The sequence below is a fragment of the Lepisosteus platostomus genome, chromosome 8 (assembly GCF_059453375.1).
Source record: "Lepisosteus platostomus isolate fLepPlt1 chromosome 8, fLepPlt1.hap1, whole genome shotgun sequence".
Lineage (NCBI taxonomy): Eukaryota > Metazoa > Chordata > Actinopteri > Semionotiformes > Lepisosteidae > Lepisosteus > Lepisosteus platostomus.
This window is the reverse complement of record NC_142618.1, coordinates 44,133,584-44,149,843: the sequence shown is the minus strand read 5'-3', so window position 1 is coordinate 44,149,843 and position 16,260 is coordinate 44,133,584. Positions and strand designations below refer to the sequence as shown.

The window sequence follows — 16,260 nt, the reverse complement described above, 5'->3', positions numbered from 1 at the left end:
CCCCATTGCACCAAGCATTTTAAATGGGAGACTCTCGATCTTATTATCTCTCATTAGTGAGGCTAGCTCAGGACCGAAAAGCTGGCTTGTTCTCCACGCAGGGAACTACCCAACCTGCTCTTATAGAACCTCCAACAGCTGTGTCTCACTAGAACAGAGGCTGCCTTCAGCTCTGGTTGCATTGCTCTACTTATAAGCTCTGCCCCTCAGCATTACTACAATATATACAGTGTCCTCCTACAGTACTGGGACAGCAAGGTCAGAACTATAATTTTTGCTTTACAGTTAAGCAATTTGTATTGGTAATCCTGAGATTAATATGGATGATTAGTACAATGTAATAATGTTTTATTTTAGGGTAATCCCATGCATAGACTAAGATACTGTAGATGCATGCCTAGACTCCATACTGAGAATGTGCTTTGTTCTCTGAAAAATGTAGAATACTGGCTGAAAACAAGCCAAAATAAAGTGGTCATGAAGTTAAATTTTGTCCGTTTTTATACATTAATATGGCACCTGACTATCCTAAATCCTAGTAACTACAAACAGTAATCCAGCTACAAACAGTTCCCAGAACTGGACTGAGAAGAGATTTTGATTATCATTAATTCACAATATACAGTACATGCAATTACAAGGCATTCAGAGCAAAAAATGTTGGATGTTCTATATTAAATAATACATACTGAAAAATTTACATCTAATTTATTTAGAAGTAAAAAAAGCAACTAAAAATATTTCAGTAGCTAATAGTTTCCTTTCCAAAACCTATGGATACGTACACCCAACCTACCTGTAAGCATCCAGTCAGAATATTTTTGTTCCCTTCACATTTAGTCAAATAAAGCAGAATATGTCTCCCTAGGCATTGCAAAACAATTTTTAACTTAAAATCAATAGGAAATCTGTAGAAGAGGCTGAGTACTTATACAATCAACATATTTTAGTTTTGTACAGTAGTTTACATCACAACATCAATGTATTTCACCTACAAAAATATTGTTTGAACAATTAGCTTTTGATTATCAAAATCACTTTAAAAGATGTGTATGCATCATTTGTAATTTAGAAAAATGAAACATTATTGGAATGGAAGGAATTATTTTATGAGCCATAACTATACAGGAAAAAAGGTTTTATTAGAATTAAGCATAACATGTCCTCTTTCTGATAAGTAGTGATATTGTACATACTGTCCATCCAGCCTGCTGGTAGACATAGTGGGAGAGAATGATGTTGATATGTGCTCACAAGTCAGCTTAATCACAATTAGCAGTGCTACCCACTTCTGCTACTATTCAGTGTGGTGTATATCCTGTTGGAGGCACTATTGTTAGAATGGAACTTACTTGTGGTGGAGGCCCCGGACGCCCAAGAGGTGAATATCCCCCAGGACGAGATGGCCTTTTGGGCAGCTTTTTGTTATTTTGAACTTGTCTCCTGGACCTTTGGGACTGAAAATTAAAAAAAAGAGAGAAAAGAGACAAAATACAGGTTGTATTGAGATAGCATGTTTAAAGAAATCAGATTGAATGGGAAATAACATCCTCTTGATTGTACTTCTAACAGAAGGAATTTAGTGAAATACAATAATTCCAAGATAATTCTAATGATTTCAAGATTCAGAGAATGATCTTGTTCTCCCATGTTTTATTTCCCACCGTTTTTCCTCTCTCCCTCACACCTGAAGAACACTCCAGAGCTGAATTGTTGTGTCTCTTTTCCTTTTCTTTCAGAAGGGACTAAAATTTTATCTATTGATGATGCCACTCATTCCTGACAAGGGCTGCAGTGACCTGAGACCGGCTGGGGAAGTCTAGGGCACAAGACGGGATTAAAACCACAAAATTACTGTTTTTTTTATTTTTAAATTTTATGGTTTTGTATTGAAGAAAATATTGTCATTCAGAATAACAAACTATAATGTAAGAACAAAAAATTAACGCAATACCAACTCTCAAACCAATCCACCCCTCACACAATAATGCCCTCATTCCACTCCCCACCTCTTTTGACTTCAGCTTGTCAAATATGTGATTTATGATTGCACCGATATCTGCACCAGGAATGGCATCAGTTCCAGCAAGTTATAGAAGGGATCTGGGCAGGAGATTTAAAAAATGAGCTATAATTAAAATATATTAAAAAAATAAGCTAGAACTATAAACTCAAAAAAACAAAGGCAAAGAATTTTGCCTGAAAAACATAAAATTCTTTCCCTAGTTAATTCCCCCAACCTTAATATAAATATTTGAATGTTACATTGCAGTAACACTGTTTTGCTTGAATAGGAGGCTGTCACATCAATGACTAATTAACAAATCTACAAATATGTTATTTCAAATGGGACTTCTGAATCATGGATATACTGTGTCAGTCTTTCCTATCAAATCTTAACATACATACAGTATACCATATTCCAGGACAAAATAGAAATGGAAATTAAAACCTAATATCAGGAATGAACAGCTAATATCTTGAGTGAATAATATGCCCAGCTAAGCAATCTGTCATCTGTAGAATGTATACTGTAATGAAACATTCTGAAAACCTCAATGTCCTTACAATTCTATCATAGATACCACAGTAAAAAGCCCCTCCAATAAAAAATATCAAGAACTAGCACTGTAAATAGCTGTATTTCTAAGCTGTATCTCCACAGCATTACCAGAAAGAAGAGAAAAATATATTAAAAGAGTTATGTTCTGCTTCGGATAATATACAGTAATGATTATAGTTAAGTCAGTGAGATATGGGTCACCAACGACAGCTACTGCAAATCAACAGCTCTGAGCCGACACTTCTCCAGGTATCTGAAAGTCAGCTTTTCCTGGTATATGCCAGCAATACACACTACAAACAAATACATAGAAAATTAAAAGACAAAACTTGCATTGTTGTTATTTTCCCATAGTCACAGTTGTAAAAAATGTAGTACAAGAGCAAATTAAAAAAATATTTATTTTTAAATATTTAAAATATTTTTTTAAATAAACAATATTGTTTATTTTTCAATAAGTACTGGCCAGTAGAATAACCACTAGAAGACCACACTTCTAGTTTTCCTCTCCCCAGAAAAGGCTCATCTAATCTGGATTGCTTTGGGCAATCATCCAGGTAGACCCACAGTACAGATACCTCAGCAGAGCAAACAGGGATGGGTTACCTGTGTTATTGCTGGAGAAGATACCTGTACAGTATATAAGATAAAAGTACTGTAAAGAAGATATAAGAGACTGTAAATATCTGGGGCTTGTTAGAGTCTCCAGAAGAGTGGGTGTTATAGATGCAATGTACTCTTGTATTCTTAGAACCCTGCTGTGCCAAAGATGGAAAGAACACAAGGATCATTTTCTTCAAGAGTGCCATAGCATAGCTCCCCCAGTAAAATCCCACCTAAGATCTGGATGATGCTTTGATGAAAGCAGTCTTTCAGCTGGAAACTCAGTCAACAGTGAAAACCGAGAAATCAGCCAACCCAGTAGACTAAAATTTCATCCTTATTTGGTGAAGAAGTAGGTCAACAGTTCAGGTTTTCCACACACCTAACATGTCACAGTATAGATGTGAAACAAAAGAAAGAAAAAGATGGGGGAACGACAAACATAGTACACTGTTCGGGTGAGGGGTCTTGTGGGTGTGGGGCAATAAAGGTGGGATTTATTATATCCGTATTGAATTTTCCTTTTTGTCCTCTAAAACACATTTGTGAATATAAAGCAATAGAATAGTTTAACCATTACTAAATAAGTACTAATACATTGTAGATTTAACACATCTACTCTCAAAAATGTTACATAGCCACTAGATAGAGCTGTTGTGTTATATTATGTCGCATGATTGGAGCAAATTTCTCAAGTTAGACGTTCATATCAAACTTGTGTATGTTTATCTCTTTACAAATCTTTTAGTCTTGAGAATTGTCTGAAAAACAGAACTGTACAGTATATATTGTTATACCGTTATATAGTATATATTGTATAAATGTGAGATTTGTGTAAACATTAATGACAGAATGAGTGTTGCCTTCTTATTGTTAATCTGACCATGTAACCATAAGTATAAAAGCACATATCACAATACCAGCAAAGAAAAAATATTATTTAATAAGAAAATTCTCATGTTATGAAGTAGTAGTATGACCAAGATCAATCATTACAATTGTCCTCCAAAGGAGGACAGTGCACATCAAAAGTGTTCAGTGTTTATTGGCTTCATCAGAAAATAATTGTGCTGCATTTTCTTCACAACTTGGAACACAGCTGATGTACTATAACATATATGATGCAATTAAAATATCCTCTCAATATTTAAATCAATGTAACAGACCCTTTAATATCTAAAGCCCTTTGAAGATATTTTTATTTAAAAAATAAAGTGTCTAGGTGCTTAAGAATGCTGATACTTTTATAGTTGCGGAAAGCTGAAATGCTGTGGCTGCTTTTTTTGTTGAAAAAAACACGTGTGACTGGATAACAGTTGTGACACATACCAAGGCTGCAGGCTGAGAAGAAGGGGCTTTTTTCTCTTCAGACAAAGTAATCTGTGGGAACAGAGATCAACAACAAAAGCTTGTAAGTAGATTTTCTAATGCTAAGATCTGTATAGAATTTGGATGTCTCTGTCTCTTGGTTGTCAAGGATTTGCCCAGTTAGCTTAAGACCATCTGGAAAATAAATAATACAGTACTGTAATTTGAAATCGTTTCTCATTTTTCACAATTTTACTAATCATTTCTGTGGCTAAGGAACTGCGCCTGTGGCTGGAAGGTTGCCAGTTCGTATCCCATGGCTGACAGAGGAATCCTACTCCATTGGGCTTAATATAAAATAAAAATAATAAAATAATATAAAATTCTATTTTAATTCCATTATATTGCTGTCACATAGTTTAAAAATCTATCAGATAGAAGACTCATGTTTTGCACCTATATTAAGTAAAAAGGCATTCCAGACTTTGACTTGAAGGTACAATGCCTAATATGGAGAAAATAACTAAATTTTGAATTTGTTATCTGGACATAAAACACACCTTTTAACTATTTAACCTTTTAAACACAGGTTTAAAGCTTCCGAGCCATGTTGTTGAAACTGATATCCTGGCTTCCTTCAAGGAACAGCTAGATGAGATCCTCAGATATGTTTGCTGTTAAAAAAACACATGACCTCTGATTTTTGACCTGTAGCATTCTTGCCATCTCTAGTGACCATCGTCACTGCATTTGCATGTCAAATTTTTTACCTTGGGACACCAGAAATCATAACTGATACAAATTTATACTTACACTCAATGTTGAAAAGACTCCAGTTCTTGGTTTCTGGGATTTATTTTTGACAGGTACATTTTGCCTCTTCCTTCGTACCTAAAAATAAGAACAAACGTAAATCAAATAATGAGTATATTTGATATTATTTTAAATATTAAACAAAAGTGTTATAAACTTGTATTAGCAATTAAAAAACAACATTATTTCCTTTTGAATCATTTCCTCATTTCTTTCAGTTTGGATGGTACTTTATACACAGAAGGAAGTGGATTTGAGGGGTCTACTTGTAGTTAACAGAAAACACAATTGCAATTTCTGCATTGATAGTAGGAACTTTTATGTTACATATTTTTGGCTGGGTGGTGAAAGAAGTGGACTCAGCGAATGTGGAATAAAAAAATTAATAGTGTATGATTATTGGTTCTGCAGCTCAATGATATATCAAAAGACAGTTTGATATATCTCTTTTAAGAGGTGCATGTGAGGGATATAAAAGAAAATGCAGTGAAAGACAATGTCTTTCAGTCTGCCTTTGAAGCTGCTAATGCTTTCCTCATAGGTGCTGTTATTGGGAGAAGGATCTTATCTAGCCAGGCTTGGATGGCTGTATTTCTGGCATGATCCTGTGAAATGGGTTTCAGTTTTCCTTGATTGTTAAGACAGTTTATCTTAACCATTTACATTTATCATTAGCTCTTTAGGGTGCTCCTCTGCTACTCTATGTGTTATGTGTTGTTTATTATTTAAGTGTTCTGTCAGTAATTTTGTTATTGCAGAGTGGCCCTTTGGTTTAATTACCAGGGTGCAAACTGTGTAGAGTTCTCCTTGTGTTCTGGCAAACTTTTAGGGTTCCCAAATGTAAGTCAAACAGATACAAACATTCCTTTGTTCCGCTAGCCATTAAAGCTGTCAATGCAAATGTCAAGGATAAACACAATTTTGACTCTTACAACCCACTTGAGTGCCATGTTTTGTGATGTGTTATAAATGTTACATGTTGTTACGTGTTATACTGTGCATGTGCATATGAGAGAAGTGCAATGTTTTTCTTGTTTTTAAATTGAATATTGTGCAATGTTTTTCTTTTCTTCTTCTTTTTTTTTGTTTGCATTCTATTTAAATGTACAGGAGTGCTGTGTGTCCATAAAAAAAAATCCCAAGAGGACAATAAAATCTTATCTTATCCAGGTTCTCGGTTCCTTCCCTGTCCAAACACATACTGGTAGGTTTTTGTGGCTTCTGTAAAAAATAGCTCTGGAGTGAGTGTGTGTGCCCTGTGATGCACCGGCATCCTGTCCAGGGTGTATCTCTGGGAGCCTTCCAACTGTTGCTTACTGGGTTGGTCTCTGGAGTACGCTGGATAAAGCTGTTCGGAAAATGTTTGGATGGATTTTCCTACCTCAGGACATGTCATTCATCTACAAATTCCAATCACATGTTATTTAAAACTGATTAAAATTAGTAGTATATGAAAGTGGATAATGAATACTACAAACTCACACAGTTCCATAAAATATTAAATGTATTTGAGTAACTTTGCCCCTGTGTTCAGTAGCCCTTCAATATATTTGTCATCCAGTGAAGGACTGCACTTTTACAACTTTCTATAATTCTACAAACCTAGGGACATCTGCAAATTGGAGATGGGGTGTTGGAGGAATGCAGGAGACAAAAATGTAGAAAGAGAGGGATTTGCATATGATACATACTATACAGCCTTGGGAATGATTTTGTTTTAGAGAGGCTGAGACAAAAGTGGCTTGGTTGTAATCAACCCTCCCTAACTTACACATTTTATAGTGTTTACATAACTCCAGTTACACATACCAGTTGTGTCTTCTCAGAGTCAGAAAAAGGTTCTGAAGGTTGCTGATCGAGGAAAGTGACAAACTGAAAAAAAAAAGAATTGAAAAGGTAAGAAGTAAAAAATGTGTTATATACAGTATACTGGTTAAAATGTAATTTTAAAAAATTCAAATATGATTTAGACCCATTCTAGGACTGGACAAATACCTGCGAGCTGTCATTTAGTGCATTCAGTACAGGTAGCAAAAAACGATAACTATATATATGAAATAGAAAAGAGTTTGAGCTTTGTACTTTGGCATTTTATGCAGAACAGTGGGAAGGCCACAAATTGGATATTCTATGAAGATAAAGGTAAGGTGAAAATGAAGGTAAAAGTACCAAAATCAAATGAAGGTATGTTTTGTTGAAATTGTATAAAGCACTTGACGATCTTATTTACAGTATGTTACTGTGTATCTTTTGGTCACTAAATCAATCTAGAATTAGAGATGAGCAACAAGATACATGCTTAAGGAAAATTCCTACACTGAAAGGGAATGAATCTTTCAGTGTCTGACAGAGAGGACTACAAGAGGACCTGAATTAAGTATAAAAAACTCTTTCAAGCATTTAGAAAGTCAAACTAGCTGACGCTGTTTACAGTTGACACTGTGTGTTTTATGTACATTCATTACATAGCAAAAAAAAAAAACTAATAATTTATGTCTGGTGGTTTTTATCACAACTGAGCTCTAAATCTCCTAGGCTAATTGATGACTTTGATCTGCTTGCTGGTTGGAACCTTTATTTAACCTCTTTTTTTGATGAATCCAGAGTATGAAACAATGGTTTCCAAAAACTTCAGCATACAAAACATCACATAGCTTTGTTTACCTTGCTTGTCAATATTTGCGACTAGACTAGTTCTTGCTAGTTGATCAATCTATGATAAATAAAGGTGGGAATGATCCTGTATCAGACATTCCTGCAATGAGTCGTTTTATTTTCCTTCTGCGGAAGTTCAGATTTCACGAAACACCTACAGTATATGAGAGAAGATCTGAAACTCGGAAATTGGTGGAAGGCTGATACCAATTACAAATACCCTTTCACCTTTTAAGAGATAAAAGCAAAATTATTTAAATTCCCCAGACAGGATACTGAAATCAAATATGCTGTCATTATGAACTGAGATGGAGCAAAAGCAAAAAAGAAACAGTGTAGCTCCAGGACTGAGAAGCAATACTCCACTTAAGTGCCAGTTAAGCAATGATACTCATCTTGGTGAGTCACGATCAGTGTTTATTTTGTCCTGATATGGTACTGAGATCAAAGATGAGGTGTCTCTCAGACTGGAGCATGAGAATAATAGTAGTATTGATTGACCCTAATTATGCGAGCACACCTAATGTATAAACCTAATTGGTTCTTAGAATAGCTTTATTAGAGTGGCTTGATTAAAATCAAGGAAAATGCAAATTAGTTACTTGAATTCACCAATAATTATACAGTGTTTTAGTGATTAGTATTTTGACAAAACCAGAGATGATGATAATGTGAATATTGATTGATAATGCAAATTTTATCATGATTATTACTGGTATTTGTAGTAGCAGGGACAACTGCTATCTGGGTACAAATGTTATTATTATGAAGACTATATTTTCAATTGACTTTTGGTAATTCATGATAATTAGCTTGCAAAACAAAGGCTACAGGCTTGTGTATTGTCGAATTAAAAAATGACAAAAAAATCAATTTTTCAATATTACACAGTGTAGTTAAATGCTGAAACACACAAATTTAAACCTAAAACATTATCTATTTGTCTTTAATTTTTAAAGCCAAAAGATTCTCAAAACTAAAAGAATGATTACAATATGTGAGGTGGAATTCTGTATGTTCTGAACATATTTAGGTACACACATACTGTACTATATGTCTTCTGTTGCAATTTGATTGCATTACTTCTGAAACAGTTTTTTTTTTCTAGGGCTTGGTGGATCAGGTGTCTTTCCTAAACTGGGGTTTAAACTTTAGATTGTGGGATAGTGAAAATCTGTACTCTTTCTTTCTTTACAAAAATAATCCACATTCAAGGGGGGTTCGTTGCTTTATTGTGGAGTCCTCATTCAAACAGACTTCTAACTACATACAGTATGAATACAGCACCATGTCTACAGACCCTGGCAGCAAATGTACTGTAAGTAAGATCCGGTACAATTACAAAAACTACTGTACCAACTTTACAATACCACTTCTCAGGCAGTGCAGACACACAGTCAAGTTAGCTACCCAAAGAATCAGAAGTCCAAAAATATTCATTTTATTTAAGACTGAACTCAACAAGACAAATAACTATTTTGCAAACCAGTGTATTGCATACACAAACTTAAATTACATAGTGAAAACAACTCTGTCATTAGAAGTAATTATTTAATCATAAGTTTCTGTCTACAGTATGTGACATTTGAGTCTGTTTACAAACTTAACCAGTTGCATAGGACTGAATTATAACTAATGCTACATTTCTGTACAGAAATACATGTACTGTATTACAGTATGTGTTGTATTCAAATGGTTTCAAGTTTTTTTTTCATATATACTATATGTAAAAACAATATATGAAAAGCCTACTGTACTTTTAAAATAGGTACTGAAAAGTGTGTTGCATTGTAAATACTAGCACATAACTATATACAATGATCATTTAAAATTTATTCTGGTAACATGTTGTAAGGTTGGACCTTACTTGCTAGTTAGACTAATGTTGGGGTTAGATTTGTACATGTATTTATTTCCCTTCTCCCTACTGCTTTTGCTGATGCAATTAAATATAACCGTGGACTGGATTTAATTACAGTATTTTATAGCTCTACATCTGTAAATTAATACTGGCTTTTCTCTCTGCATGATGGATGGAGTCACCACGCTACACCTACAGTAACTAATTTCACAAAATGAAGATATTTTTTGTGGTTATACAAAAAAACATTGTTTAACTTTAAATCCAGTGATGTAAACGAAAACAAACACCATTATTTTGATCATTATAATTATCTTTTAATGAAATCATGATATATATTAGTTTCAGTTTCAAATTACTTGATGCCAATTAAATTGCATTCAATACTGATTGTTACATTTAGTAAATAGCACTGAACAATTTCCTTGAAGTCAAGTACAATTATCAGAATGAACAGTGATCAAGCTTTAGCTCAATATTTTTTCAGGTGCTCTTGGTAAAATGGTTTGCAACAATTATAAACAGAGGTAACAGTGGGTACTGTATATACTGTACGTAACACACATTCTGCATTATAGTTTAAAATTGTTTAAAAAATATCTTTTGAGATATTGTTATCTTATACAGCGTCACATGATATTGTATTATTGTCAGGAAACCTATCTGATAATGCCAGGCTGCAAATTTGGCACACGTATGGAATGTTTGTCACATCATTAATAGTGAGTAGATAGGTTTCATGATTGAGTAGTATTGTTCCTTGTGATAACAAAATGCTGAACACAAGTCATTTCAAGTTATAAAAACAATAGCTGTTCAGTGTTTGACTTTTGAATTGAGTTAAAATTGCCAAAATGAGTTCTATGGTTAGTTTTTCAAAAGCCTGACAATAGCCTGCTATTCTGACTGTAAGTTTTACCTCAGCATACAGTATACAGTGTACAGTATATTTCATGCACAGCTGGATTTAAAAGTTTTAAATATGGACTTGAAATGTTCTGCTTTTTTCTCCTGATGAACTCCTTATTTACACTGGTCATACGTTTTGTGTTTTTAACTTTTTTATTGTTGCTTTTTAAGAGGTCAATGTTTAGTGACACAAGGAAAAAAATGATAAGGCAATGCAAATAATTAAGTTTTTAAGTTACCAATTAAATCTGGAATTTTCAAAAAGTGTCTCTTGCTAACAATGATTGGGGAATATGACAAGTAGTAGACCCAAGGTGTGCTGTCCAGGACTATGGTTAAAGACCTACAGTATATCGTAGAAATAGAAACCTACATTGTGAGATCTGTGTAGTTCAACATGTTAGTAAGGAAAGAAAAAATAAAGGTTTTTCGGTTTAATTCTCTACAGATATAATGGCTCAGAGTTTGAATTGAGCAACATTTAAAATCACATGGATGTTTGTGCTAAATTACCTACTGCTTTAAGATTTTCCCTCTTTTGTTAATTGATAAAAAAATGCACAAAATGGTATAGCTAAGGTTTTAATAATTTGGTGCACAACATAAAACTTTATGTTTTGGCTGCCTGAGAAGGAGTCTGTTTTATCTTTTTGGGAAGTACAAAAAAAATTAATCAAGTTACATAAAAAACAGTCTTACCGTTGTTTTTGTGATTTTATTTTCATAGTCCAACAACTGTTCGTGTGTGGTGTCCAAATGATTTTGTTCTGCCGATCTTGATATCCCTTTGTCTGAGCAGTCAGAGGGAATGACAAGCAGGCTGCCCTGCAAGCAGAGCAAAATGGCTAAAACCCCATCCATCGCAAGACTGCTTAGAAGCTGTTCATGTTGCTATTTTATACTTCCAGGCATAATGTAAACCAGATGGCTGGCTGGAATGCCTGTTACAGATGGAAAGAAAAACAAAGATGGCTGTTTAGTTTTACAGTGGTTTAAAAATGTCAAAATTTCTGGTCTAAGCCAAATCTCAAGCCAATCCTAAAATTGAGATGATGTCATTTGCCAACATTAAGTATAAAACTGATATAAATCACAAAATATATTGTTAGATTCCACTCTGAAATAAAAAAAAATACTGACAGCACCACTAACTGTGATGGGGCAAAAGTTCAGTTGTTTATAGGAGTAGCCTTGAGCTTCAAAATGAACTGTCAGCTTAATAATTGGTAATATTAAGTAATATAATTGGCACTAGAAGTGTATTCATTAAAATTTTATAACTACAAGCAAAAAAAATCCACCCCTCGGACTTATATGATTATTATTTATGAATAGAAATTTTGAATCATTTTAAACAAAGTTTCTTTTGTTTTTCTGTGTTTTAAAAACAGTTTTTTGACTACCTCACTTTTTTAACTTCATTGATGCTTCACAGATGGAAGCAAAGCATTGTGCCAGTATTATAGTCACATTGGTCCAACATAGAGCTAAAAAACAAATGAGACACAAAAGTAACTTACTCAATACTTCTTCATCTATGGGGCTTGAGCTTTAGGCTCAGATTTAACACTTTTTTCTTAAAGTGTTTAGAGTGTTATACACAACAAAAACAATACACTTCTGAAATGTCAAAAATTATATAAAAAATACTGCCAATGCACCAATAAGTGAAAATCTGTAAATAGCAAATTGCTAATGTAGTACTGTACATCACCTAAATTAAATGGCTTCCGTGGTTAACTATACTTATGTTTGATAAACGGTTTATTTCTTACTACAACTATTGCAGTAGGATTGTATTTTTATTATTGTTGACCTGTCATTTTTTAGAAGATGTGAGGACTAAAATTAAAAGTAGAAATCATGTTTCTCTTTTCATAATTCATTGAAATAAAGCATAGACAATAAACAGAAGATGAGATTTTGTGATTAACTGCTGTTGTTGTGGATGAGAAAGAAACTGCAAACATTTCTGATAGGAAGCTAAATTTATATGATAAAGTCATATTATCACCTTTCTCAGTGAAAGCTTCTGTAACCTTTCTCTGCTATTCAAAAATGATTTATTAAGCTCTAAATATATAAGGAACAAGTAATAGGTTTATTCCATGCTGAAAAAAAGAAGAAAGAGAACACAACGTTTCAGCCGTGGAGCCTTCTTCAGGTGTGAGAGAGACAGGGCAGTAGGCAAAGGTAAAGTAGTGTGAGAACAAAGGTTGGGAGGGAGGAGGAGTGAGAGGCGGGAGCAGGGGACAGAAAGAGAGGCCAATCAAGAGGTGTGAGAAGTCAGAAGTCAGAATGGGTGCAGAGATGTGTGAAATGAAACTTCCAATGAATGGAGAAAATTTAAAAGAACAGTAGTCTGTCGTTAAGAGAAGGGAGAATGTGTGATCCTAGCTGCAGAATAATTTTGGTACGTTACTTATACAAATTAAATTGATATCAACCTGTGTTGAGATACAGTTTAATTCTCGAAATTGGTAATGTAGAATACTGGATTTACTTATCTAGTATGGATTTATATCTCCTGTGCAGACAACAAAGGATCAGCCGACAGACTCTGTCCGATCCGCGCACTTCGGGCTCGGTGCCCAACCAGTCCTGGTGCAGCTCCAAATCGTGGGGGAGACGGAGGAGGGAGAACTTTCTGGTTGCTTTCCAAGGACCACGAGTTAGCCTTGAGCTGAACTAGGAGCTCTCTGTGCACAGGGGGTGACTGTTTCGGTCAAAAGTGAGTCACTCTTTAGGGCGAAGAAACTTTGCTTCCGGCGTAGCGGCTACTTCCGAATTAAGTATTCAGATGTCGACTTGGGTCCGACCGTATTGTTCCGTTGATCATGTGGGCATCCATGGTGGTCTGCTCATGTTCACAAGGTCTGTGCTGCAGGCTTGACACCAGGCAGAAATCTGTCTTTATGTACGGGCTTCCTCTGGCTCGGCGCTTGGAACAAAGTTGTAAGTCCCACACAGACAACAGTGCTGGCAGTCAACGTGATTAAGTTGGAGAGAGCGCAAGAGTGGACGGAGGAGCAAAGTTGCGAGTGTTTGGTGGAAAGTTTGGGGGGCATTTGAGACCACGTGCCCTACAGATTCCTGTTTGGTTGGTCAACTTGAGAAATGACTGACCATGACCTCTGACCCTAGGACCATAAATCCGGTGTTTTTAGAGTCCAAGCAGCTCTGACCAGACATCCCGGCGCCAGGAGTAGGCCATGCATTATGATAGCTGGTTGCCTCCCTATCCTGGGAGCTGTTCTTATCAGAAGCACAACATTCCTAAGTCAGTGAGCACATGGCTAGACCACGGAGATGAGAGAGAGGCCTCACTGGGAAAGCACTGCAACACTTAATTCTGTTTTATTAACAAGCATTGCCGCCACATAGTAACAGTTGGTTTTAAATGTTCTAAATTGTGTATTTCTTATTGATATAATTAATTTTTCTGACCAGTGGGTCTTCTGCTTTACCCTCATATGAGGCTTTTGATTCCTTTCATAGACACACCAATTCCTGTTTTATCAATACCTGTGATCCACAGTTATTACAATATTTATGCAGTCCCTACAATTATATTTTCAACTCAAATGCCTATTACAACAGCCATCATCTACTTTCTGATTTGAAGATGAACATTTTAGGATACAATTTTTAACAAGACTCTATATTTTAGCTAAACCTAAAGATATTTATATTTGGATATATCTTTACATTCTTAACCCTAACCCTAGAAAATCATGACTATCACCACATGTCTGCGTCATAAATATAATACACTAATAAAAATATTACACTTAACAAAATGCATAATAGGCAGAGAAGCAGGCAATAGCAAAAAAAAAAGTGAGTTGTGTGCTCAGCTTCACAGGGGCAGAGCCGAAAAGAAAAAAAGGAGTGTTTTTGAAAGTGGTGTTTTCATTCTGGCTGCCACCTCCACTACTCCAATAACTTTATTATACTAAATTATACTTTTTATACCAATCAAATCTGTAAACCATTCAAGACCGTTAGCTTTTAGGATTAAATGATACAGTTCATAACTCATTATGAAATATTAGTTTTAGTGCCAAGAGCAATGGTTTAATTAAAAGCAGCCTTCTGTACAAGCGTCCAAGAAATAAATGTACCACAACTGTGATATTAGAAGATGTTAGATGTTGGAATAATGTCTTTCTGAAGGAATCTAATAAATAAAGAATATAGATGACCACAATAATAATTATGGCCTTCTGTATGCATAATTTAAGGATGACTATCTTTTTATCTAATAATTTTAAAAATGTGCTTTAGTCATGAGCCCTTTAATAGGAGGGTGAATGTGCACCCAGAGTTCTTATAATTATGTAACATACAATGAAACAATGGAGACATTACTAACCATGGTCCATTATATTTCAAAGTGCATATCATAGCGATTAAGTAAACATGAATGCACCAAGTAAGGGCTAAACTCTTTTGTTATGTGGAATGGTAGTAAACCTGTTACCTGGCTGTATAGTAGTTGGTTGAACTCCTGGTTCAATTCAACCATGGTTGGTACGGTCTAGCACTATGTTTATTATTGGATATTTAAACACTTTTTCTGATGTATAAATAGATTCCTGAAAAGAGGCTCCTAAAGACAATGGAGGGACTCCCATCTTTAACCCCTTTCACCCACAAGGATGTGAATACTTGTGCAAGGCACTATATTTATGACCTTAAATTATAATCTCCCAGATAAGAATACCAAAGATTATCTCATGCACTATAGCACAATCTCCTCAAGATTGCTATTTTGAGCAGCATCACAAAGCTATAGAAATAAACATTTCCCAAGCTGTCTTTGCAATCTTGTATTTATGGAATACCGTGTGCTTAATATGTTGTCTGAGGATGACATCTTCCCCAAGGACCAGAATTGATTAAAATGCTGCTACTTTTCAGGGGGTTGTCTCTAATATTTGTAGTACACAAACTAATGTTTTATTATACATGTTTAAATAAACTTCAGTTGTTTTAATACAGTACACGTGCTTTATTTTATATTTAAGGGGAAAATTAAAAGGAAAGCAGAATTGCTCATTCTTTTCTCCTTCTCTCAAAAAAAGTATCATGTCAGGGCCCATGTTAATAATGGATATGTAGTGTAGTTCCCCATAGGTAGTACACATGGCAAAGTCTTTTCTGTATTTGGAGAGCTCAAGTAATTAACTGCAAGCTCTGAAAGAGAATTACCTATGAGGGCTATTAAGTTTAATAACATTGAATAATTAATCGTAAATTTACTTAAATGTAGTACCTGGAGGACATAAAAATAATTATATGGTGATTCTTAAAATCATAGGGATTTCTTATATTGTTTCATAATGGCAATGTGCCTTCTCACTTGAGAGCACGGGAAATAATTTCAGTATAAGAACGCTAGAGGCACAAGGGACAACACCTATTGTTTTCCATTACCTATCATTACATTTTGAATCACATAAAGTATTTAAACCTACATTTGTACCACAGTTTTATTTCCCTAGTAGAATTAATTTTAGAGTTAACTATATTAAAAGGTTTTGTG

General features: G+C 34.7%; 1 protein-coding gene across 2 annotated transcripts in view; it reads right to left on the bottom strand.

Annotated features, from left to right (window-relative positions):
- The window catches only part of LOC148657391 (uncharacterized), a 311,965-nt gene extending 300,253 nt beyond the window's left edge, over positions 1-11,712 (bottom strand). For both annotated transcript variants that reach the window (XR_015940960.1, XM_088643635.1), the window contains exons 1-5: positions 11,412-11,712; positions 7,097-7,159; positions 5,288-5,365; positions 4,496-4,546; positions 1,353-1,457 (exon numbers count right to left, since the gene is read on the bottom strand). Coding sequence is in view for 1 of the 2 variants with exons in the window: in XM_088643635.1 (XP_088499761.1) it covers positions 1,353-1,457; positions 4,496-4,546; positions 5,288-5,365; positions 7,097-7,159; positions 11,412-11,573 (459 nt within the window). In the remaining variant the exon portion in view is untranslated. The remainder of the gene's footprint in view (positions 1-1,352; positions 1,458-4,495; positions 4,547-5,287; positions 5,366-7,096; positions 7,160-11,411) is intronic.
- Positions 11,713-16,260: the final 4,548 nt, after the last annotated feature.